This window comes from Notolepis coatsorum (assembly GCF_963971535.1).
Source record: "Notolepis coatsorum genome assembly, chromosome: 4".
Lineage (NCBI taxonomy): Eukaryota > Metazoa > Chordata > Actinopteri > Aulopiformes > Paralepididae > Notolepis > Notolepis coatsorum.
In genome coordinates this window covers 98,144,539-98,170,649 of record NC_140168.1, presented here as the reverse complement: position 1 = coordinate 98,170,649, position 26,111 = coordinate 98,144,539, and the positions used below count along the sequence as shown (strand labels likewise).

The 26,111-nt window shown below is 47.5% G+C and overlaps 1 protein-coding gene across 1 annotated transcript in view; it reads left to right on the top strand.

Moving 5' to 3' along the window:
* fbxl2 (F-box and leucine-rich repeat protein 2) overlaps nt 1-26,111 on the top strand; it is a 149,359-nt gene extending 123,248 nt beyond the window's left edge. Inside the window, 9 exon segments of the mRNA XM_084312819.1 lie at nt 5,173-5,299; nt 5,527-5,601; nt 6,857-6,880; nt 6,882-6,985; nt 16,141-16,201; nt 16,659-16,703; nt 20,260-20,316; nt 23,210-23,422; nt 25,969-26,111. Coding sequence (XP_084168945.1) covers nt 5,173-5,299; nt 5,527-5,601; nt 6,857-6,880; nt 6,882-6,985; nt 16,141-16,201; nt 16,659-16,703; nt 20,260-20,316; nt 23,210-23,422; nt 25,969-26,076 — 814 coding nt within the window. The 3' untranslated portion in view covers nt 26,077-26,111.

Here is a 26,111-nt window from a genome sequence, read left to right as displayed (position 1 = left end):
ATGGTTCGAGGGAAAGCGCGAATAGTCCCGGGCTCAGAGGACAACCCTGTCTAGAAGATCTGGAGACTGGGAAAAGTGTGGAACAGTTTTTGCCTGTCAGTATCATTGCCGACGGCGAGGCATACAGGACTTTAATCATATGAATAAAATTCTTTCCCAGACCCATGACCTCAAGTACCTTCCACAGGTATGACCATTCTAGTCTGTCAAACGCCTTCATGGCATCCAAAGACAGAACAGTGGACGGAGCTGTATTGTCTTTACTGTTATCGACTACATGCAACAGCCTCCTAAGATTATCTGCAGCCAGGCGCCCCGGGATAAAACCAGTTTGATCGCAGTGTACCAATACCGTCATAAATCTCTGCAGGCGGCGGGCCAGCACCTTGGCAAACACTTTTAAATCGGTCCCCGAGAAGACTCAAGGGCCTATAGCTACCACAATCATTGGGATCTTTGTCCTTCTTGAGAAGTAAAGAAATCAGCGCCATGTTGACATCTCTTGAGAACTCCCCCTGTTCGATAGCGTAATTGATCATATCGAGCATCAATGGGCCCAGTTGGTCCCAGAAAGCTAAATACACCTCGGGTGGAATACCATCCCAGCCTGGTGCCTTACCCCTCTGCATTTCAGCGATCGTCTCCCTTAGTTCCATAAGGGTGATCGGTTTCCCCAGTTCCTTAGCCTCTTCCTCAGAAATGTGGGGTATCTCAAGCCCGCCAATGAACGATTCAAATTTAGAGTCGTCGAGATTAACCTCTGAGCTATATAACTGTGAGTAAAACTCTTTAAAAGTGTCGTTGATCTTTTTCGAATCAGTAGTGATTGTACCCTGTCGCGTCTTGATCGAGGGGATATCCGAGAAATGATCATTTGAGCGTATTTTCATTGCCAATAGATGGCTAGGCCTGGAGCCGTGAAAGTAGTAATTTTGCCTTGTCCTATGTATCAAGAACTCAGACTGTTGTTTAAGTATGGAGTTTATTTCCTTCTTGACTATCTTACGTTGTGTGTTTAGTCGTTCACTATAGTTAGTTTGCAAAGATGCGTATAGATCCGCATATAATGTTTCCAGTCCTTCTAGTTTTTTTGATCGGGATTTACGTAAGTTGGAGGAGAAAAGTGTGACATGACCCCTGATAAATCCTTTCAATGCGTTCCATAGGACCCTGGGGTCATCGACCGTGCCAACATTGATCTGCAAGAATTCAGCTAGTTTACTCCCGAACTCAGAGCAGAAATCATCGTTCTTTAATAAGGTTGAGTTAAAACGCCACCTGGGAGCTCTCGTGGAGAGCCTGCCAAAGGTTGCCACAAGGAAAATCCCCTTGTGGTCCGAGAGAGCCAGGGGAACCAATGAGACGTCGAAACTATCAAACAAATTAGGGGATGTGAATGCATAGTCTATTCGAGAGAAGGTTTTGTGTCTGGCAGACAGGTGAGAGTAATCCTTGAGGGTGGGATTGGATAAGCGCCATAGGTCTGCGAGCCCAGTGTCCTGGGCCCACATCCTGAGGGCCTTAGAGGACCGTTTTTGGTCGCTTGTTTCAGAGGGCCCGGACCTATCCATCTCTGCATCCCAGCACGCATTAAAATCGCCACCCACAATGAGAGCGTATCCAGTAAGTTCCAACATATTCTTTGTGATTGTATTATAGAACGCTGAATCAAATGTGTTAGGGGCATACAATGCTATTATTGCCATCTTCCTATGAGAGAACTCAACTTTTGCTATAGTAATCCTTCCCTCCGTGTCCGACCACACATCCAGGACTTTGATATCAAGGTTACGTCTTGTAACTATGACGACTCCTTTCGTCTTATCATCGGCTGAGGATGAGGAGATAGCGTGATATTGTCGATTTGCTAGCCTCGACACATCACCCACCAATAAATGCGTCTCACTAAGGAGAGCAATGTCAATATTTCTTCTCTTCAATAACCAAAGGACACTGGCACGCTTGTGTGGGGCGTTAAGACCTCCTGCGTTCCAAATTAAAATATTCAATTTAGCCATGGTCGAGTTTGTCTAAATGCGTAGAGAACATACCAGTGCAGCCAGGCTGAGTACAGAGGCGCTGATCCAGGCGGGCCCAGACGGTCAATCCCAGGAGTTCAGAGGAGGAACAATTACACACATATAAGACAACAGTACATAAAACACATAAAAATACCACCCCAGTTACAACCCCCCCTCCTTCTACTCTAAACCCTAACCCACCCGTCCTATTATAAGCCCTCCTATACCCACTCTCCAATCCCCTCCCTATGCCCCATCCACTAAGGATGGTCATCTTCCTATCATTTCCCACTGGAGTCATGGATCCAATAAGACGCTCCCCACTCCGACCCCCCTCTAGATAAAACCCTGATTAAACCCCCACTAGTCCAATAAACACAAATAATAATAAAAATAAAATTCAATAAAGATATCGGTCGAAAACCACCTGAGCCTTGGCCCTAACATGAGATAACCATAATGGAAAAAATAGCCATTATTATATAATAACTCAACATCACCCCTGCAACCATCTATTTCTGAGTCTGCGCATCAACGTCGCAATGTTATAGCACAAATGGATAAAGGAAAATTCAAAACAAAATTAAATTAAAGCATACCAGCAGATAGTCTAAGGCAGGATCGGATCACAGGTAAATTGTGCAAACAGATGTCATTTAAACAACGACAATAATAAGAAAGGGAAAAAAGGGGGTTATGGTCAAAGTGCACACCTGTAACAGCCCCTCTGAACAGGCACAACGGTTGGAATGACATAACCTATGTAAGAATAGAATTAAACACATTCATTAACCCGGGGATGGTAATAAGCAATACCTGACACAACCTGTTATCATATATTGTTTCAATAAAGATATCGGTCGAAAACCACCGTGAGCCTTGGCCCTAACATGAGATAACTATAATGGAAAAAATAGCCATTATTATATAATAACTCAACATCAACCCTGCAACCATCTACTTCCAAGTCTGCGCATCAACGTTGCAATGTTATAGCACAAATGGATAAAGGAAAATTCAAAACAAAATTAAATTAAAGCATACCAGCAGATAGTCTAAGGCAGGATCGGATCACAGGTAAATTGTGCAAACAGATGTCATTTAAACAACGACAATAATAAGAAAGGGAAAAAAGTGGGGTTATGGTCAAAGTGCACACCTGTAAGTGCCCCTCTGATCAGGCACAACGGCTGGAATGACATAACCTTTGTAAGAATAGAATTAAACACATTCATTAACCCGGGGATGGTAATAAGCAATACCTGACACAACCTGTTATCATATATTGTTTATATATATATTCAACCGATCTTCTCCTACCGGAGCCCAAAGCTCAAAACAGCCTGGATATAAAAATAAAAGCATACAAGAAGTTAGTTAAGGACCCGATCACTGTTGAATTGTGCGAACCGATGACACTTAAACAGCAACAACAACCAAAGTGCGTAAATATTAACGGGTCTCGAATGTCTCAGCGCAGACGTTAGACGCAGCCCGCTAGCTAGCCCGAGGCTAGCGCGTAAGCTAGTGATGAATCCGGATAGCACGTTAGAGTCTGTTATGTACATTGTTCAGCTAGCTCGTTAGCTTCCAAAGAGGCGATACACAAGTACGACCATGAGGTCAGCATTAGCAAGTAACAGAAGTCATTGGGAAGCCCCGCTAGTTGGATGGGCAGTGGACAGTTAGCATGTCTAGGCATAACAGCATGAATAGTCGGCCCTATCAATGTATTCAGGCCCACATCGCCAAGTCACTCACCCGTCATAGATATCAAGCTACAGTCTCTGCTATCCCCTCGAGATATTCCTTCGCTTTAGCCAACGACCAAAATGAACGCCGACCATCGACCTTATCCAACACAGATAATTTTGCGGGAGCGAATAGCGTGGGCCTCAGGCCTAGTTTCCATAGCTTGGACAGGACCACTTTGTATTCGCCTCTCTGTGCTTGAACCTCCGGCGTAAAGTCTTCGAAAATGGCCACTTTGTGATCGCCAAGCCTTAGATTACCCCTTCTGGCACGAGCCGACCGCATGATGAGTTCTCTCTGCTGTAGCCTGTTCAGCTTGACAATGATGGGCCTCGGTTCCTTGTTCACTCCAGGAGTGGTCCTGCCCGCTCTGTAGGCCGATTCACATACGGGAGGGGAGGGGAGGACGTCATTCCCCAGTATTTCTTGCAGCAATTCCAGCATGGTCTCAGAGAGACGGCCTTCCCCGCTGCCCTCTGGTACTCCAACAATCCTGATGTTGTAGCGTCTCTCCCGGGACTGTATTTCCACAATTACCGACTGTAGTTTGGCAACTTCGGCCTGCCTAGCCAGTAGGGAGAGCTCCAGATCCGCCATCTTCTCGCCCTGTAATGAGGCCTCCGTCGTTAGCGCAGCTAGTTCGATAGCATTAGCCGAGGAGACAGCGTGCAGCGACTCCATCTTGTCTATCAACGGGACGACCGACAACCTTATTTCCTCTGATATCTCTCGATGAAGGTTATCACAAAAATCCGCCAGCACTTTTCTTTGTGTTTCAGCAAAGCGTGTCTCAGATTCTGCATGGAGCTTGGTCATGACCGAGAGCACAGCTTCGCTTATCTCCCCGACACCGGGCGATGGTGCGGCCAGGCCCGGTGGTAGTTTGCTGGCTGGAGCGCTCATGGATCTGGTTTCCACCACCGACATCGCAGAAAGTCGAAAAAAGTTGACGACAGTAGTTGAAACTCGACGACTTAACAAGCAGACAAAAAACAAATAAAAATAAAATAAAGACTAATGGGGAAAAACGTATATTCCGCACGGTAGAAGGGAGCTCACGTGAAACACGTCTACTCCATAATCGCCTAGCTCCGCCCCCCTATGTGCTGACATACTTATGCAGCAAGAGCCTGAAAATGGACAATGTAATGCGTGTTTCTCATATTGTGTGTGTGTGTGCGTGGGTGTGATGTGTGTGTGTCTGCGTGTGTGTGTGTGTCTGTACGTGTGTGTGTGTGTGTGTGTGTGTGTCTGTACGTGTGTACGTGTGTGTGTGTGTGTGGGTGTGTGATGTGTGTGTGTGTGATGTGTGTGTGTGTGTGTCTGTACGTGTGTGTGTGTGTGTGTGTGTGTGTGTGTGTGTGTGTGTGTGTGTGTGCGTGTGCGTGTGTGTCCTCAGTGATGGCTGCAGGATGATAGAGATGCTGAACCTGTCGTGGTGCGACCAGATCACACGTGACGGGGTCGAGGCTCTGGCTCGGGGCTGCACTGGTCTACGAGCTCTGTTCCTCAGAGGCTGCACACAGGTACACACACACACACACAGACACACAGGTACACACGCACACACACACACACACACACACACACACATGGACACACACACACACACACACATGGACACACACAGGTACACACACACACACACACACACACACACACAGACACAGACACAGACACAGACACACACAGACACACACACATACACACACACACTATTGATCTAACCTTTTTTCTCTTTCTTTGTTTCCAGCTGGACGACGGAGCGCTGAGACACCTGCAGAAACACTGTCCAGACCTCACCACCATCAACATGCAGAGCTGCACCGTGAGAGAGAGGGGGGGGGGGGGGGCACACTGTCCAGACCTCACCACCATCATCATGCAGAGCTGCACCGTGAGAGAGGGGGGGGGGGGCCGAGGAGGGAGAGGGGGGGGGGGGGGAGAGAGGAGAGAGGGGGGGGGCAGAGAGGAGAGAGGGGGGGGGCACACACACTGTCCAGACCTCACCACCATCAACATGCAGAGCTGCACCGTGAGAGGGGGGGGGGGGGGGGGGGCAGAGAGGAGAGAGGGGGGGGGGGAGAGAGGAGAGAGGGGGGGGGGCACTGTCCAGACCTCACCACCATCAACATGCAGAGCTTGCACCGTGAGAGACGAGGGGGGGGGGGGGGTGGGGGGGGGGGGGCACACTGTCCAGACCTCACCACCATCAACATGCAGAGCTGCACCGTGGAGACCAGGGGGGGGGGGGGGGGGGGGGGGGGGGGCACACTGTCCAGACCTCACCACCATCAACATGCAGAGCTGCACAGTGAGAGACCAGGGGGGGGGGGGGGGGCAGAGAGGAGAGAGGGGGGGGGCAGAGAGGAGAGAGAGGGGGGGGGGCAGAGCAGAGAGGAGAGAGAGGGGGGGGGCAGAGAGGAGAGAGAGGGGGGGCAGAGAGAGGAGAGAGAGGGGGGGGCAGAGAGGAGAGAGAGGGGGGGGGGCAGAGAGAAGAGAGAGGGGGGGGCAGAGAGGAGAGAGGGGGGGGGCAGAGAGGAGAGAGAGGGAGGGCAGAGAGGAGAGAGGGGGGGGGCAGAGAGGGGGGGGGCAGAGAGGGGGGGGCAGAGGAGAGGGGGGGGCAGAGAGGAGAGAGGGGGGGGGCAGAGAGGAGTGAGGGGGGGAGGTAGTTTTAATAGGCCAGTTTTGCATGTGATGGGCAAGGAATGAAATAGTCGACATCTGTACAATGCTGCTGTTGTTGTTGTTGTTGTTGTTGACGTGTTGTTGTGTTGTCTCCTCAGATCACTGATGACGGGCTGGTCAGCCTGTGCCGTGGTTGTTGTTGTTGACGTGTTGTTGTGTTGTCTCCTCAGATCACTGATGACGGGCTGGTCAGCCTGTGCCGTGGCTGTTGTTGTTGTTGTTGACGTGTTGTTGTCTCCTCAGATCACTGATGACGGGCTGGTCAGCCCGTGCCGTGGCTGTTGTTGTTGTTGACAGTGTTGTTGTGTTGTCTCCTCAGATCACTGATGACGGGCTGGTCAGCCCGTGCCGTGGCTGTTGTTGTTGTTGACATGTTGTTGTTGTTGTCTCCTCAGATCACTGATGACGGGCTGGTCAGTTCTGTGCCGTGGTTGTCACAAGCTGCAGATCCTCTGTGTCTCTGGCTGCAGTAACATCACAGACGCCTCCCTCACCACACTGGGACTCAACTGTCCCCGACTCAAGTGAGGACGCCACACACACGCACACACGCACAGCACACAACACACACACACACACCCCTATCTTACTATTGTACCATGTCGACGCCACAATGGCCTGATGGTTCCTAGATAGTCTACCATCATCTCTCTGTTCAGTTTCATGTGGGCATACATGGAGATACGGTTAGGGTTAACACTTTCCCGGCCACTTGGATGCGTCTAATCTCACGCTAAACGGCCAGCATTTCTAAACAGACTTGCATAGTCCGTGGGGCCTGTTTGTAGAGCTAAATCTATACTTTATAGTATTGCTATCTGTCCATTCTCATTGTCAATTGAGACCATAAACCGTCCCTTCAAAATGGCTTAAAGAAATAATTTTTTCATCAATACGTTCTCATTTTATAGCGTCTTGAATATAAGCGTTATAAGGGATTTCGGCTAGGATATTTCCTGAAGGCGAGATACAGGCCGCTAAGCTACTAACGTTAAATCCAATGGCATTTCGGATATACAGAAGCTACAGTTAAAACTCAAACTGCATATGATCGGTATTGATGGTCCACCATGAATGCATGAAGGGGGGGGGGGGGGGGGGGGGGGGGGGGGCGGGGGACGTTGTTTCTGATTATTGATTACCAATAACCGTGTTAGCCTCAGTAGCCACATTCGTTGACCGGGTGGATGGCTATCAAAACAATGCCTGATCAGCGTGTAATTTATGTGAAAAAGATCTTACCGTGGGCCGGTTGGATCCCCCAGAGCATTTCCCAGTTATCGATCGCCATCTGGTAGATCGATATGTCCATTGGCTGATGATATATTCCTTTACTGCATAGTGAAATCCGCGTCCCAAAACGTAATCCGTGTAACAGGCTATAGGCATCGCTTCAGGTTAGTAGAAAAGTACATTGGAAATCCAGAAAAAACAAGACAACTTCTGCCACAGGGAACACTGCATTATCGAGATAGCGCCCCTAAGAGGATCTGGCCGGTAATGCACTTTTTCGAATTCAAAGAGTAGGGTACTTCTGCAGTGCCGCTCTGTGACCTTGAGTAGGTTATTAAAATGGAATAAAAGCCAAAACAACATTGCCACGGACATGTCCGTGGTTGGTCCTTTAAGCATGGCGCCGAACCACAGATTTATCCGTGGCCCGTCCCGAATGTGTTAAGGCAGGGTGTGAGATCCAATGAGGTTAAGGTTAGGGTGAAGGCAGGGTGTGAGATCCAATGAGGTTAAGGCAGGGTGTGGGATCAAATGAGGTTAACGATAGGGTGAAGGCAGGGTGTGAGATCCAATGAGGTTAACTCAATAGCTGCCAACAACGAGTATACTCGTTATAGCCCGCCAATCGAATAACGCCAACAACGAGTATACTTGTTATTGGATCGTTATTTCTTTTATTCGCTATTTCCATTCATAAACATGCAGGCAGCTGTGTGTTATCACTGGGGATGGGTCTGAGATCGCAAAAGTCCAATAATGCCGCCTGCCGCCTTGCGGCTGCTATTGCACTCCATTTGAAACGATTTGGCTTGGTATCTGGGCCGATCTGCGGCCTGCAATCGGAGTCTAACTACTCGGGCAGGGCAAACGCTTATAACGCATGCATTGACGAGAGTCGGGCCCCCCGGGTTCATGTTCATTGCTGGATTACGTTGGAAACACGATCGCGATCAGTACTTGGAATGGCGATCAGATCATTGGAATATTCTTTTCGGGACAGATCCTGGTCAAGGTAAGGGCTAAATGGTATCAATATTGTGTTGATCCAAACATTCTTTCATGTGATCAGGAGCGTGTGTGGTGTGTGTGTGTGGCGTGCTCCGTTGGTAGCGATCAAAGCACAGAGGGGCGCCCCCCCCCCCCCTTTCATGCATCCATGATGAAACATAATACCGATAATCTAAATTTGATTTGAGAACAGTAGCTAGTCCAGGGAAGAAACGATAACACTTTTACTAGAATACACGTTGCCGGCCATTACGGAGCATTTTGGAAATTACACCAGACCGCCCTGAAACTACACTCATATTCACGACAGTATAAAACGGAAATGTATGGATGGAAAAATTCTCTGTTTTTTGCATCTTGACCGGAAGAAACTCAATGACAATCGACTATATTATTAGATCCATAGCTATAATATATAATATAGCTTTAGGCCTGCAAACACAGCCACGTATCCACATGTTAAAAGGCAGGGTGTGACATGCCTGGCTTTTAGGGAGTCCCGAATTCGTACAATATAATCAGGTCTCTATGGTGAAAATGTTCCTCCCAACTACTGTAACATATCACAGATGTACAGGTGAAAACCTTGTATCTCCATATTGCCACATTTTTCGATGAATGTCTGGTCTTCTGAATGAAATGCCCATCTCTACTTTCAGGTTCTACCCGCGTGTTTGTTTTTCAATGAGCCTCAGCCTAGTTAGTCCGCTGCTGAAGCGACGGCAGCACAGAATCCTGATGGTTGTAAACTAACACCTGGTCTGTGAGCAAAATATTGAACGCTTTGGGGAAAGGTCTACAAATTCACCGCCATGCTTGTCCTTCACTTGTTCCCAAGACCACTTTAATATTCATGTATTTATTTGTCTGTATTCCAAGCGGTAAAACAAAGAGGAATACATCTTTAAAATGTAAGGCTGCTTGGGGCGCCCTTGTGGCGCGTACCATAGTGCCACGCGCACCTACGCGGCCGACCCGGGTTCGATCCCAGCACCCGACGTTATTTGTCGCATGTCCTCCCCACCTCTCCTCCCGTTCGCCCTCTCCTCTGTCGGTCCTGCGTGACCAAGAAAAAGCTGTAAAAATGCTAAAAAATTATAAAAAAAAATAAAAATTAAGGCTGCCCCCTCGTAGTTGATTGACCTATGTCAAGTCCCGCCCTCTTTTCTTGATCCTCCAATCCAAAGGAGGCAAATCCTACAGTTGTGATTGGAGGATCAAGAAAAGAGGGCAGGGCTTGATTAACCGGTCTTGATTAACCGGTAAATTAACCGGTCTTAGCCGACCAAATCTTTGTTAGACAAGTTTTATTTTTTTTGTATTTTATTTTTTTATTATTTTTTAAACACACATATAAACAAACATGACAACACACGATAAGATATACAAGCATTAATTGTCAGGGCACATCCAATGAGATCACCTTTTGGTTAGTTGTTTTATATAAGATATACCCATAATACCTGTTATCTAAAAAAAAAACTACACACATATGCTCAGCTCGAACCCCCCCCTCCCGGACCCCACCTTGAGAAGTACCTCCACTATCCCTCGCACCTAACCAGACACTACCATTATAAGCTAGCTTTTATTCTCTCCACCACTTCTAACCACATTGACATTTTGGATTCATTGAGACCCAGAATTCTTGCTGTAGATATTTCATGGTAAATTACATCGAGATATGTAAGAAACCAAACTTTACGGCACATTTTTTCCGGTTGAAACCAGCGTGATGCGATCAGCTTTTTGGCTACTGTGATACCCGATAAAACCAATCTCTTTAGCTGTGGATTCACTGCAAACTCAAAAACATCATTCAACAGCAATACCGAGGGGTGTACAGGTATATTCCAAGATACGAGTTTTGATATTTGTTGGGTCACATCTTTCCAGAATGCCTTAACTGGTGAGCAGTCCCAATACATGTGCATAAATGTCCCTTCGTCCCCATTTGTACATTGGGTGCATTTTGAATCTTGTTTGAGCCCCATTCGGCACAGTCTTATAGGCGTCAAGTATGTCCTGTGAATATAGTTAAGATTGATTTGTTGATGATCCGGGTTCCTTGATGTAAGTCGGACATTTGCCCAGGCTCCTTGCCAATCAAAGTCATTTTCCAGGTCTGGTATATCCCTCCTCCAGACAGAGTCAAGTTGGAGGGTTTCATACGAGGACGTTAGTAATTGATGATAAAATTCTGAAACAAAACCTCTCGATGTCTCTCTTGAGTAGAAGAATTTGTGGTATCTGTGGTGTTCAATTGGTCTGTCTAATGGAACACCATGAGACTTCAAACATAGCTCTAACTGTTTGTGAAAAAGCCATGTGGACTTGGTGAGATTAAATTTTTTGCGTATTTCTTTATCACTACAAAAACCCTGTTTGTTAAAAACATCCCCTAATGAGTGTATGCCTTGCTCTTCCCATATAGGGAATCTTATAGGTCGTTTTCCAATTAAGAGAGCATTGTTATTGAATAAGGGAGTATGATTGTGCCATTCTTGTGGGTTAGGATTTTTTTTTTGTGATTCACGCCATATCCGGATCGCATGAGTAATTATGGGGCCAAATTTTCGTTCACAGTGCTTGATTGGTAGTTTAGTGTATGCTATGTCCTTCAGTCTATGTGGGGCTACTATGTTTTCTTTTATTTTTCTCCAAGATGCTAATGCTTGGGAGTCAAACCATGTTGTCAATGGACTTAATGAGTACGCCTTAAAATATAGGAAAAAATCTGGAAATGCCATGCCACCATCTGCTTTATTTCTCTGTGCGGTGGATCTTTTTATACGTGGTGGTTTGTTATTCCAAATAAATTTGTATGTGGAGGAGTGTAATCTTTTCCAGTAACCCTCTGGAGGGGGTAACGGTAGCATTGAACAGAAGAAGTTGATTTTAGGTAGTACATCCATCTTAACTATTGATATCCGTGCTTGTACTGTGTTCTTAAGTTTTGCCCATCTATCAAGGTCGTCTTTGATTTTGTTTTGGATTTTTGTGTAGTTGTGCTTCACCGTTTGTCTTATGGTAGGGAATATTTCCACTCCCAAGCATCTGAAATGTTTTACCATCGGTATCTGTCCTGGGAGGGTTGTATCTTTTTTTGCAGGGGTGTTAAGTGGAAGGAAAGCCGACTTCGGCCAATTTATCTTAAATCCCGATAAATCACCAAAGTCCTCAATCAACTTGAGCAGATGAGGCAATGTGGTGTTGGGGTTTTTCATGAACAATATTACATCGTCCGCATATAAACAAATTTTTTGTTGTGTGCCCTTGATTACGATAGGTTCTATGGATTGGGATTGTCTTATATATTGTGCTAAAGGCTCTAATGATAGATTGAACAGTCCGGGACTAAGAGGACAACCCTGTCTGGCAGAGCGTGATACCGGAAATATTTCAGAGATGATTGTGCCTGTTGTAATCATGGCCGATGGGTCTTTGTATAATACTTAGACAAGTTTTATATAGTTATTTCTTTTCATACTTAATGATAGGCACATCTCTGGCAAGTGCGATATTAAAAATGATAGGCACATCTCTGGTCAGCACTAGATTTAAAATGATGAGCACATCCCTAGCAAGTACAAGATTTTAAATGATGAGCACATCTCTGGCAAGTACGAGATTTAGAGGGTTGTATGTGGGAACCTACATTTGTATACATTTGTCAATGAAATCAACTGATCGATTAGTTGACAAAGTCCTTGACTGTTGGTCGACTGTGAATGTCTGTAGTCGTGGACAGCACTAGTAGAATGTGTACAAACCTCCAGTCAGTAGGGTTGGGTACCGAGCTCGGTGCTTTTAAGGGTACCGACCGAATTACATCGGTACTACTGAGTACCGATTCACACACTAGATCAATCGGTACCAAATGTCTGTACCTTTACATGTTTAGTATAAGAGTGTAATATTACTAGACAAGAGGGAGCCTTTTCCACAAAAACATATCTTCCTGTCCCGTCTCTTTGGTCTTTGGAAAGACCAGACGAGGTCAGAGGAGTTTGATAATATTTACTGAGGATGGTCAGATAATGTTGCTATTTATGTGTGACGGATCATACTGGGTCTGCGTTGTGTTTGATGTTAAATGAGAATGTCCCGAGGGGGAGTCGAACAGGGGGCTCCCGCGTCCGCGGGCGACGACACAGGCCGCTGCACTAAGAAGTGAATTCACTCCTAACTACCGTACCTATGCGTCTGTTAACCCTGTTATGAGGAAGTGAGTTTAACTTACCAGCCCGCACTGCCACAGTCACCCGTCAACACACCTGTTTCAGTGACTGTGGACATACCCACGGACTTCCCCGTTACATATGCATTTAAAAACACAATACATGATCATGTGATTTATTGTATGTGGTGTGTTGCAACGATAAACAACAAAATGTTAAGTACCGGAAAAAAGTTACCGTTGGGTACCGGTACCAGTATCGGTTCAAATGTCAGAGTCAGATATTTTATTTGCCATGTACAGTATGGACGAATCCACATTGGAATACAGGTACAGAGCAAACACTGTGTGTCTACAACTAATCCAATACAGGAGCAGAGTAGAAACAGTACAGAAAAAAATATGTAAAAACACAGACAGTATAAAAGGACAAATGCTAAAAGTTGATATCAACATCCCCTAAAAGTGCATATCATAGTTAAGTGCATAATGCAGAGAGGCACAATTTACAGTAAAAGTGCATAATCAAAGTGCATGATGCACAGACACACAAAAACAGCACTTCCACAACCTGACTAATAACACACCAAAACAAAATAGGATAACAGTGTTTGCTCTGTACCTGTATTCCAATGTGGATTCGTCCATACATGGCAAATAAAATCTCTGAATCTCTCTCTGAAATGTGAACGGTACCCAACCCTACCAGTCAGGGAAAGTGAAATGAAAATGGAGGCATCCTGTACAGAATGTATTTATAGTTGACTTTCTCCTCAGTGACTGGCTGACTCAGGTCCCCCTTATTAAAGCCTGAGGAACCCTGTTTAATTCTTGCCAAATACACAATGACCCAAAATGGAGCCACACTGCTACCCTTACCTTACATCCCCCACCTACACCTCATACCCCTTACCTTACATCCACCACCTACACCTCATACCCCTTACCTTACATCCACCACCTACACCTCATACCCCTTACCTTACATCCACCACCTACACCTCATACCCCTTACCTTACATCCACCACCTACACCTCATACCCCTTACCTTACATCCACCACCTACACCTCATACCCCTTACCTTACATCCACCACCTACACCTCATACCCCTTACCTTACATCCTACACCTCATACCCCTTACCTTACATCCACCATCTACACCTCATACCCCTTACCTTACATCCCCCACCTACACCTCATACCCCTTACCTTACATCCTACACCTCATACCCCTTACCTTACATCCACCATCTACACCTCATACCCCTTACCTTACATCCCCCATCTACACCTCATACCCCTTACCTTACATCCCCCACCTACACTCCATACCCCTTACCTTACATCCACCACCTACACCTCATACCCCTTACCTTACATCCCCCACCTACACCTCATACCCCTTACCTTACATCCACCACCTACACCTCATACCCCTTACCTTACATCCACCACCTACACCTCATACCCCTTACCTTACATCCACCACCTACACCTCATACCCCTTACCTTACAGCCACCACCTACACCTCATACCCCTTACCTTACATCCACCACCTACACCTCATACCCCTTACCTTACATCCCCCACCTACACTCCATACCCCTTACCTTACATCCACCACCTTCACCTCATACCCCTTACCTTACAGCCACCATCTACACCTCATACCCCTTACCTTACATCCACCACCTACACCTCATACCCCTTACCTTACATCCACCATCTACACATCATACCCCTTACCTTACATCCACCACCTACACCTCATACCCCTTACCTTACATCCACCATCTACACCTCATACCCCTTACCTTACATCCACCACCTACACCTCATACCCCTTACCTTACATCCACCACCTACACCTCATACCCCTTACCTTACATCCTACACCTCATACCCCTTACCTTACATCCCCCACCTACACCTCATACCCCTTACCTTACATCCACCACCTACACCTCATACCCCTTACCTTACATCCTACACCTCATACCCCTTACCTTACATCCACCATCTACACCTCATACCCCTTACCTTACATCCCCCACCTACACTCCATACCCCTTACCTTACATCCACCACCTACACCTCATACCCCTTACCTTACATCCCCCACCTACACCTCATACCCCTTACCTTACATCCACCACCTACACCTCATACCCCTTACCTTACATCCACCACCTACACCTCATACCCCTTACCTTACATCCACCACCTACACCTCATACCCCTTACCTTACATCCCCCACCTACACCTCATACCCCTTACCTTACATCCACCACCTACACCTCATACCCCTTACCTTACAGCCACCACCTACACCTCATACCCCTTACCTTACAGCCACCACCTACACCTCATACCCCTTACCTTACATCCACCACCTACACCTCATACCCCTTACCTTACATCCCCCACCTACACCTCATACCCCTTACCTTACATCCACCACCTACACCTCATACCCCTTACCTTACAGCCACCATCTACACCTCATACCCCTTACCTTACATCCACCATCTACACATCATACCCCTTACCTTACATCCACCATCTACACCTCATACCCCTTACCTTACATCCACCATCTACACCTCATACCCCTTACCTTACATCCCCCACCTACACCTCATACCCCTTATCTTACATCCACCATCTACACATCATACCCCTTACCTTACATCCACCATCTACACCTCATACCCCTTACATCCACCATCTACACCTCATACCCCTTACCTTACATCCCCCACCTACACCTCATACCCCTTATCATACCCCTTACCTTACATCCACCATCTACACCTCATACCCCTTACCTTACATCCACCACCTACACCTCATACCCCTTACCTTACATCCACCACCTACACCTCATACCCCTTACCTTACATCCACCACCTACACCTCATACACGTGTGTGTGTGTGCGTGCTTGTGTATGTATTTTTGTGTATCTGAATATATGTGTGTATTTGTGTGTATCTAAATATCTGTGTGTGTGTGCGCGAGTGTGTATCTATCCACCACCTACACTTCATACCCTGTAATCTGTCTGTCTAACTATCTATCTATCTATCTATCTGTGTGTGTGTGTGTCTGTGTCTGTGTCTGTGTCTGTCTGTGTCTGTGTCTGTGTCTGTGTGTCTGTGTGTCTGTGTCTGTGTGTGTGTCTGTGTGTGTGTCTGTGTGTGTGTCTGTGTGTGTGTGTGTGTGTGTGTTCATGTGTGCGTCTCTCCGTCAGGATCCTGGAGGCTGCTCGCTGCTCCCACGTGACGGACGCCGGCTTCACGGTGCTGGCCAGGGTAGGTTCAACTCTCTCTCTCTCTCTCTCTCTCTCTCTCTCTCTCTCTCTCTCTCTCTCTCTCTCTCTCTCTCTCTCTCTCTCTCTCCCCTCTTCACGGTGCTGGCCAGGGTAGGTTCAACTCTCTCTCTCTCTCTCTCTCTCTCTCTCTCTCTCTCTCTCTCTCTCTCTCTCTCTCCCCTCTTCACGGTGCTGGCCCGGGTAAGTTCAACTCTCTCTCTCTCTCTCCCCTCTTCACGGTGCTGGCCAGGGTAAGTTCAACTCTCTCTCTCTCTCTCTCTCTCTCTCTCTCTCTTCCTCCTCCCCTCTTCACGGTGCTGGCCCGGGTAAGTTCAACTCTCTTCCTCCCCTCTTCGCTGTCTTCGTCTTCCTCACTTGGACGTCTCTCCGAGTTGAATGCACAGCTTTGTTCACGCGTCCTCTAACTGCTCTCACTGTCTCTGTGGCTCTTTTTGCAGAATTGTCATGAGCTTGAAAAGATGGACTTAGAAGAATGTATTTTGGTAAGATTTCAGATGTTTCTATATGTTGTTATGATGCTGCCGTGGTGGTTGATGTTTTCACCCTGCCGCCCCCCCCCCCCCCCCCCCGCCCCCGCCCCCACCGTGATCAGTGATGTCAGAGTGCCTCCAAAGAGGCACTGTCGTCAAAGTCTGTAGGGGAAAGAAAAGAGGTATTCTGACATCTTCATGTGTCTAGTTACTCTTTAACACGTTGCTAGTTGTTGACACTTTCATCTGAAGTACCACATAACAATTTTGGCATTTGCAGATTTATATTATATTTAGGTTAAGACAGACTGAGGGCGGGATCCACAAAGGGTTTGTACAGCTTTTTCCAACGCAAAGCCGGTGCACATCGCTCTGAAACTCAGTTTGGTATCCACAGAGGACACGCAACGGGTGAAATGAGGTGGCAACTGCGTTCCGTCAGCATTGCGTCCGGTGCAATTGGCGCATATTTAAATGAGGTAATATGGGCGGAACATGTCCCCTTTCTATGCAAATGAGCCTCGTCCAGAAATGCTCCGAATCCACAAAGCCCGGCGCCAATTGCACCGAACAGTTAATGCTACGCACCTACCGTCTTCACAGACATGGTGGTAAATAAGCGCAAAGCCCTAAACGCTATGTCCCTGTTCACATCTGAAAGTCCACGGATAGTCAGGACTTTCTGCTGGACCAAATGTGAGAATGATACATTGTTTGATTTTGGTTTGTGTTCACACTGCCCTTTTTTGAGCGAACCTAATTCGCTCGCACACACACAGACACGCTCTCACACACTCGCTCTCTCATGCTCGCTCGCACACACGCTCGCACACACTCGCTCTCTGTCGCTTGCTCGCACACACACACGCTCGCACACGCTCGCTCTCTTTGTCGCTTGCTCGCACACACACACGCTCGCACACACTCGCTCTCTCAGACGCTCGCTCGCACACACGCTCACACACTCTCTCATTCACACTCACTTCCAAAAACCCTGCGCTTCCTAGATTAGGTACTATATGAAGTTTGATTGCGTTCACACCAACAGCAAACCGCACTATGCTCCACTTTGAAAGGGACCGAGTCCCAACCTTAATCAACAGTATTATGGCGTTTATACAGTTTGTTTAAACAAGTGAACATCCTCCGAGCTCTCTCTCTCTGCCTCTCTCAGCGCTGCGAGCAAACTGCGCTGGAGCAGATCAGGGGGAAACTCCACACATAGCGGGCGTGTCTGCGCTGGTATCTCATCCGTGCAATGTCCTTAGTGGATCGCTCGCAAAGATGGAGCAGATACCGTGCGCAAACCCAGCACAGTTAAGGGTGCAATTCCCACCATGCAATTCATTCTTAGTGGATCCTGCCCTAAGATTGCTAATTGCTTTAGTTAAATGTTAAACACTTTTTTCTTGCTTTTTTATGTTTTATGTTTTTATGTGTGTTTATATGTTTTATTTGTATATGTTTGGGATAAAAAAAATCAAATCTAGAGTCCATAGTCTACATGTTCAGCAGGCATTTGTGTGGACATTTTGTGTCTCTCTTTATAGAGTGATGAAATCAAGTGTGCCTTAAATTAGTTTGCTACAGTTGAGGGGTGTAGTTGAACCAATGTATTTATAAATGTTTTGTATATAAATAAAATCCAACTAAAATAGCTAATTAAATATATATATATATACTTTGTGAAATGTGAACGTTAGTTTAGTGAATTGAATCTAAAAGTGGCCTAACTAACAGTGGTTCCTAACATGCCGCGAGCGAGCGAGCATGCACACAGGTGTGTGTGTGTGCGTGTGTGTGTGTGTGTGTGTGTGTGTGTGTGTGTGTGTGTGTGTGTGTGTGTGTGTGTGTGTGTGTGTGTGTGTGTGTGTGTGTGTGTGTGTGTGTGTGTGTGTGTGTGTGTGTGTGTGTGTGTGTGTGTGTGTGTGTGTGTGTGTGTGTGTGTGTGTGTGTGTGTGTGTGTGTGTGTGTGTGTGTGCGTGCGTGCGCCCGTCCTAAATCTGGCACACTTTTGAACGAAGTTATACTGTGATAGAGCGCCGAGAATTACCCCGTTCACAATTACATAGCGGAAATACAGTATGTTCAGTTCATGTTCATGTTCGCCCAAAATATGAACAAATTTATGAACGATGGTTCATTGAACGCGTTCAGGTACATCACTGGTAATAATAATAATCATTATTACAGCTGTATTACAGCACTGCCTGTTCAAGTTCAAGTTCTTTATTTGTCAAATACACAACAATACAGGGGCGCTGCAGGTAATGACATTATTGTGTTTTAAGCTCAGACTCAACGGTGCACAATTAAGAACATGAATACAAGAATGGTAACAATAGGTAATAATAGTAACATCAAAATAAAATATAAAAGAGGTAAGATAAATAAAATAGTCAATTATTTACAGAAAGTGTCTTGCATGTAGTGTATGTGCATGATAAGCTGCAGTGCAGGGTGTGTGTGTGTCCAATAACAATATGTAGTAGTAGTAGTAGTAGTAGTAGTAGTAGTACGATAAATAAAATAAGATATCAATCTTGTGATCTCTAATGTGTTCTAGTTCTCTAATGTGTACAATTAACTACAAGCAGCTCACCGTTATAGGGAGGTGTAGTGGTTACGTCATTGTTTCCCGCACGGTCCACCTCACTTGAAATCGCAATGTATTTCCAATGGACACATTTCTAAATCGTTTCGTTTAAAACAAATGAAGCATTAACATTGGCATGGTGCACCTTTCTGTGTGTGTTCATCCACAATCTATAGCTCAACATGAAACAATTCGCAAATTAATCGTAAAAGTAGCAAAATAACAATGGTTTCGTTCACTGAGGAGCTACACTTCACTTTGGCGCTGCTGATTAGGCGGCAGCACTGAATGACAGGCGTTCTACTGGTAAGTGTAGTTTTTTTTTTTTGTTTTATCCACTTTTTCTCCCATTTTCTATATTTTTCTCCCATCCCAATTTCGTATCATCCAATTCAACCCTCCCCTGTCACGAACGCTGTTTCTTGCCTCCCACAAGCCGGCTGCAATGTGGACTAAGTCATACATAGCACAAGTCCCCTCCGGTACTTGAGGTAACAGCAGTCGCATCTTTTCACCTGCGCAGCTCGATCTCTCAGTGGCGAGGAGTAACGCGTTCATTAGTATGAACGACCAGCTAAACTGAAAGCAATGTGGAGCGCTGGGCTCGAACAGGCGAGCCCAGCGTCTCCGCATTCGTGGCGAGCGCCTTGCCCACTACGCCACGTAGCCGCCCTAAGTGTAGTTATTTTTTAAGGACAAATTAAACAACCTTATAACAAATTAAATTTCAACCAGCACTAACAATAATGTTAGTGATAGAAGGGAACTCATTTTGTGCAAAAATGGAAAGCTTGCCAATGTTCATGAGGCAGAATTATTACAATAGCCGATAATACATTTTCCCAAAGATAAATCCCTATACGGGTGGACCGCGCGGGAAACTAACGTGACGTCAGACTACACCTCCCTATTCACAGAGTAAAGGGGTCTTATCATGTGAATCTAATGAAATGGTCTTCTTTCTTCTGCCAGGTGACGGATAATACCCTGGTCCAGCTGTCCATTCACTGCCCACGCCTGCAAGCGCTGGTATGTATCTGGACGTGCTCTTAAAGTATCATGGTAGTCATTTTAATAATAATAATAATTAATTGCATTTATATAGCACTTTTCTACACTCGAAGCGCTTTACAATGTAGGGTGGAAATGGCCTCCTTCACCACCACTGGTAGCACCCAACCTTGGGCTACGCAGGCTCAATGGCTGCAATACACTGGCACCTGGCACACATCACACTTCTACACAATGGCTGAACGGCTCAGGAGACAGGGATTGATATCAGTCAATTAAGTTGGAAGGGATGATTAGGTGGCCTTGATGTCAGAGCCACACCCTAGATCTGGTCATTACATCAGCCCCCTTAAATAGCCTAGAGGTACAGTATATGACCTCGGTGTGTCCGACCATAAGGTGGTCTCAATGACCCTGTCATCGATGCTGCCCTCTACTAGACAAAAATGTCAAATGTCCTTCCGAAATTGGAAATCCATTGACCCAGCCACCATGACCACAGACCTCCAACGCATCACCTGCCCAGCCTCTGCAACAATGGATGAACTAGTAGAGCACTACAACTCATCCCTGAGCAGTGTCTTTGACCTTCATGCCCCTGTCAAGACACGTGAGGTCAATTTTAAACGATCCGCCCCCTGGTTCACACAGGAACTGAGGAAAATAAAAAGAGCTGGTCGTGCCCTGGAACGTCGACTCAGACACTCTGGACTCACTGTCCACAAACTGGCTTTCCGTGACCATCAAAAGGCGTACTGCAAGTCCCTGAAAGATGCACGGTCAAACTTCTACTCCAACCTCATCAATAAAAACACTGGCAACTCTAAGCAGCTTTTTTCCACCATAAATCACCTACTGAAGCCACAACCATCCTCATCCACTGAAGCTACAGAAGAGCGATGCAATAACTTTATGGACTTCTTCAGATCTAAAGTAAACAACATCCGCTCTCAGATGCCCAGCTCTTCCTCTCTGTTTTCCCCTGCCTCTAACCCACCACCTGAGAGCTTGCCATCTCTCCCATGTTTCACTGAGGTTCAGCAGAGCCACATTGAAAAAACCCTCAGAGGAATGAAACCATCCACCTGCACCCTAGATCCCATTCAAACTGCCCTGCTCAAGTCAAACATCCCCAGCATCAGCCCAATCATCACCCAGGCTGTTAACCTCTCCCTTCAAACTGGCCATATCCCATCCGCCCTCAAAGTTGCCATCATCAGCCCCCTCCTAAAGAAGCCCACCCTGGACCCGGAGGTTCTTGCCAACTACAGGCCTATTTCGAACCTTTCCTTTTTATCCAAGGTTTTGGAAAAGGTACTGTAGTTGCCTCCCAGCTCCAGGACCACCTTAAAAATAACACCCTGTTCGAGAAGTTCCAGTCAGGCTTTCGCTCATCCCACAGCACGGAAACAGCTCTGCTCAGGGTGACGAATGACCTCCTAATGACCGCTGACGCAGGATCACCATTACTCCTCATCCTCCTCGATCTGACAGCAGCGTTTGACACTGTGGACCACACCATCCTCCTGGAGCGCCTCCACAACACTGTTGGACTGTCGGACCATGCACTACAGTGGTTCCAGTCCTACCTCTTAGGCAGGACTGAATATGTCTCACTGGGAGGACACAAGTCCAGGCTGCTAGAGGTCACCTGTGGTGTCCCGCAGGGGTCGGTTCTTGGTCCCATTCTATTCATCACCTACATGCTCCCCCTCGGTCGTGTCATCGGCAGACATGGAATGTCCTTCCACTGTTATGCCGATGACACACAACTCTACATAAAAACGGCCCCAAACCCCTCTGCAGCTTTGTCATGCCTCACCACCTGTCTTGGGGAGATAAAGGCATGGATGAACAACAAATATACATGTATACACAAATATACACAAAAGGTACTGTACACAAATGTAAATATCAGAATAATAACTAAAAATGTCTTCACTATGTACTCGTCTGTGTACGTCTTTATGTCACTTACCCCTCTGTCTGTCTCGTCTCTTCTCCTCTCCCTCTCTCTCCTCTCTCTCTCCCTCTCCTTCTCTCTATCTCTCTCGCCTCTCCCTCTCTCCGCTCTCTCTCTTCTCCTCTCCCCTCTCCTCTCCGCTCTCTCCCCCTCTCTAACTCCCCTCTCCCCTCCGCTTTCTCTCCTCTCCCTCTCTCCCTCTCTCTCTCTCCTCTCTTCTCTCCTCTCCCTCTCTCTCTCCTCTCTTCTCCTCTCCGCTGTCTCTCCCCTCTCTGCTCTCTCTCCCCTCTCCTCTCCCCTCTCTTCTCTCCTCTCCGCTCTCTCTCCCCTCTTCTCCTCTCCACTCCCCTCTTCTCTCCTCTCCTCTCTCCTCTCCCCTCTTCTCTCCTCTCCTCTCCTCTCTCTTCTCTCCTCTCCGCTCTCTCTCCCCTTTTCTCTCCTCTCTGCTCTCCTCTCCCTTCTTCTCTCCTCTCCGCTCTCCTCTCCCCTCTTCTCTCCTTTCCGCTCTCCCCTCTCCCCTCTTCTCTCCTCTCCGCTCTCTCTCCCCCCTCTCCTCTCTCTCTCTCTCCCCTCTCCACTCTCTCTCCCCTCTCCTCTCCTATCCGCTCTCTCTCCCTCTCCTCTCCGCTCTCCTCTCCGCTCTCTCCCCCTCTCCTCTCCACTCTCTCTCCCCCTCTCCTCTCCGCTCTCTCCCCCTCTCCTCTCCACTCTCTCTCCCCCCTCTCCTCTCCGCTCTCTCTCCCCCCTCTCCTCTCCACTCCCTCTTCCCCCTCTCCTCTCCACTCTCTCCCCCCTCTCCTCTCCACTCTCTCTCCCCTCTCCTCTCCTCTCCTCTCCACTCTCTCTCCCCTCCCCTCTCCACTCTCTCTCCCCTCCTCTCCTCTCCTATCCTCTCCACTCTCTCTCCCCTCCCCTCTCCACTCTCTCTCCCCCTCCCTCTCTCTCTAGTCTCTGTCCCACTGTGAACTCATAACGGACGATGGCATCCGGGCCCTGAGCGTCAGCGCCTGCGGACAAGAGCGCCTAACGGTGGTGGAGCTGGACAACTGCCCCCTGATCACAGACGTCACCCTGGAGCATCTGAAGAGCTGCCAGCGGCTGGAGCGCATCGAGCTGTACGACTGCCAGCAGGTCACCCGGGCCGGCATCAAGCGCATCCGGGTCAGTGGGAGGCGGGAGGGGTTCTGTCTCATAGATATATATAAAGACTAGATGACTCACCCGCGCTGCTGGCCAACGGAGACCGACGTTTGCCACATGGCGGCCATCTTGCTTAGGTGGAGCGCGCCCACTCATAACATGCATGTACTATTGAAATAACCATAGCTTGCTCAATTTTCAACCGTTTGGTTTGTTAAAAACGTCAGATGTAGTTATCATACTGCATACTATATGAAAATATAAATGTTTTTAATAAAAATTCTTCCAACCAAACCGTTTGTAAATCCATCAAGATTTCAGCGAGTTAAGAGTATTTTTGTTTGTGCAAATCACTCGCCTTACAGCAGCGACCATAATACAGACCAGAATAGTCCACCTGCGCAAGATGGCCGCCGGTGAACTACGCCTTGTGCCATCTAGTCTTTTATATATATCTATGTTCTGTGTGGCATCAAGCACATCCGGGTCAGGAGGGAGAGGGGAGGGGTTCTGTGTGGCATCAAGCACATCCGGGTCAGCAGGGAGAGGGGAGGGGTTCTGTGTGGCATCAAGCACATCCGGGTCAGGAGGGAGAGGGGAGGGGTTCTGTGTGGCATCAAGCACATCCGGGTCAGCAGGGAGAGGGGAGGGGTTCTGTGTGGCATCAAGCACATCCGGGTCAGCAGGGAGAGGGGAGGGGTTCTGTGTGGCATCAAGCACATCCGGGTCAGCAGGGAGAGGGGAGGGGTTCTGTGTGGCATCAAGCACTTCCGGGTCAGCAGGGAGAGGGGAGGGGTTCTGTGTGGCATCAAGCACATCCGGGTCAGCAGGGAGAGGGGAGGGGTTCTGTGTGGCATCAAGCACATCCGGGTCAGCAGGGAGAGGGGAGGGGTTCTGTGTGGCATCAAGCACATCCGGGTCAGCGGGGAGAGGGGAGGGGTTCTGTGTGGCATCAAGCACATCCGGGTCAGCAGGGAGAGGGGAGGGGTTCTGTGTGGCATCAAGCACATCCGGGTCAGGAGGGAGAGGGGTTCTGTGTGGCATCAAGCACATCCGGGTCAGGAGGGAGAGGGGAGGGGTTCTGTGTGGCATCAAGCACATCCGGGTCAGGAGGGAGAGGGGAGGGGTTCTGTGTGGCATCAAGCACATCCGGGTCAGCAGGGAGAGGGGAGGGGTTCTGTGTGGCATCAAGCGCATCCGGGGGAGGGGTTCTGTGTGGCGAGGGGCAATTCAAGTTCAAGTTTGCTTTTATTTGTCACGTATAAAGTACATTACAGTGAAATGCTTGGTTCTGTGTGAATAGAATAGAAATACTTTATTCATCCCGAGGGACATTTGGCCCCTGAGAATGTGCTGCATACAGTAAGAAGAAAAAGTAAGTAAAAGAGGAATAAAGTCCCAACACTATACAAATATACAATATATACAAATGAGGAGTTTGGGGAGTAGGTGCCGAAAAGTGACTATAGCTTGGCCGAGAATGTGCCGATCGACTTGGGGTTGGTCTCTCCGTGTTCAGGAGACTCGGGCGTTTAAACATGTCTATTGGGTCACGTCTCCAGCGCCCCCACAGCCACAACCACTTACAGTAGGTCACGGCTCTCGTCCACATTCATTAATTTCATCCCCCCCGCTCGCTCCTCCATGAGCTGAACCTACCGGACGTGTTGTGGTGGTCTAAGATATTCCTTTATTGACCCCCTTGGGGACATGCAGGCATCATAGCAGCATGGAGGAGGGGGGAGGGGAGGTACAGGTGGTAGAAGACATACAGGTACAGCTCACGGAATTATAGTACAGTGGAGAAGTAAAAATAGATTAAAAAGGCAGTCTAAACATTATAATTACCTCTGGACATGCGCATATGGGCAACAAGGTGCGAGATGGGGGTATGTATGCCCTCTGTTATAATTTGCCCTACAATAAATATAGTTACAATATATAATCTAATAATCTAAATCTAATCTAGTATATAATATAAAAAAAAACGAAATGCTAAAAATATGAAATATATAATCTAATAATCCAATCATCTAAATCTAATCTAATATATAATCTAAAAATGCTAAAAGCAGGGGCGCTCCAGTAGCACACCATGTACCGTGCTGCGTCGCGGATCGGCCGACCCGAGTTCGATTCCTGGACCCGCCGTTATCCGCCGAATGTCCTCCCCTCCTCTCTCTCCCGCTTCACCCTCACTGCATCTGTCGGTCATGTCTGACCAGGAAAAGTGATAAAAACGCTAAAAAATCAATCTTAAAAAATACAAATAAGAAATGCTAAAAGCTAAATATATGCTCTGATGAATATGTCTATTGCTCTGACCTGATGGTACTTGTAGTTCCTTTACCTTAATGTCGAGCCTGATGGTACTTGTAGTTCTTTTACCTTAATGGCAAGCCCGATGGTACTTGTAGTTCCTTTACCGTAATGTCGAGCCTGATGGTCCTTGTAGTTCCTTTACCTTAATGTCGAGCCTGATGGTCCTTGTAGTTCCTTTACCTTAATGTCGAGCCTGATGGTACTTGTAGTTCCTTTACCTTAACGTCCCCTCTCCTCCCCTGCAGGCCCACCTCCCGGAGATCAAGGTCCACGCTTACTTCGCCCCTGTGACGCCCCCTCCCTCGGTGCATGGCGGGGGGCCGCGCCTCTGCCGCTGCTGCGTGGTCCTCTGACAGTGGAGGGCCAGGGGGGGGGCACCTCTGCCTGC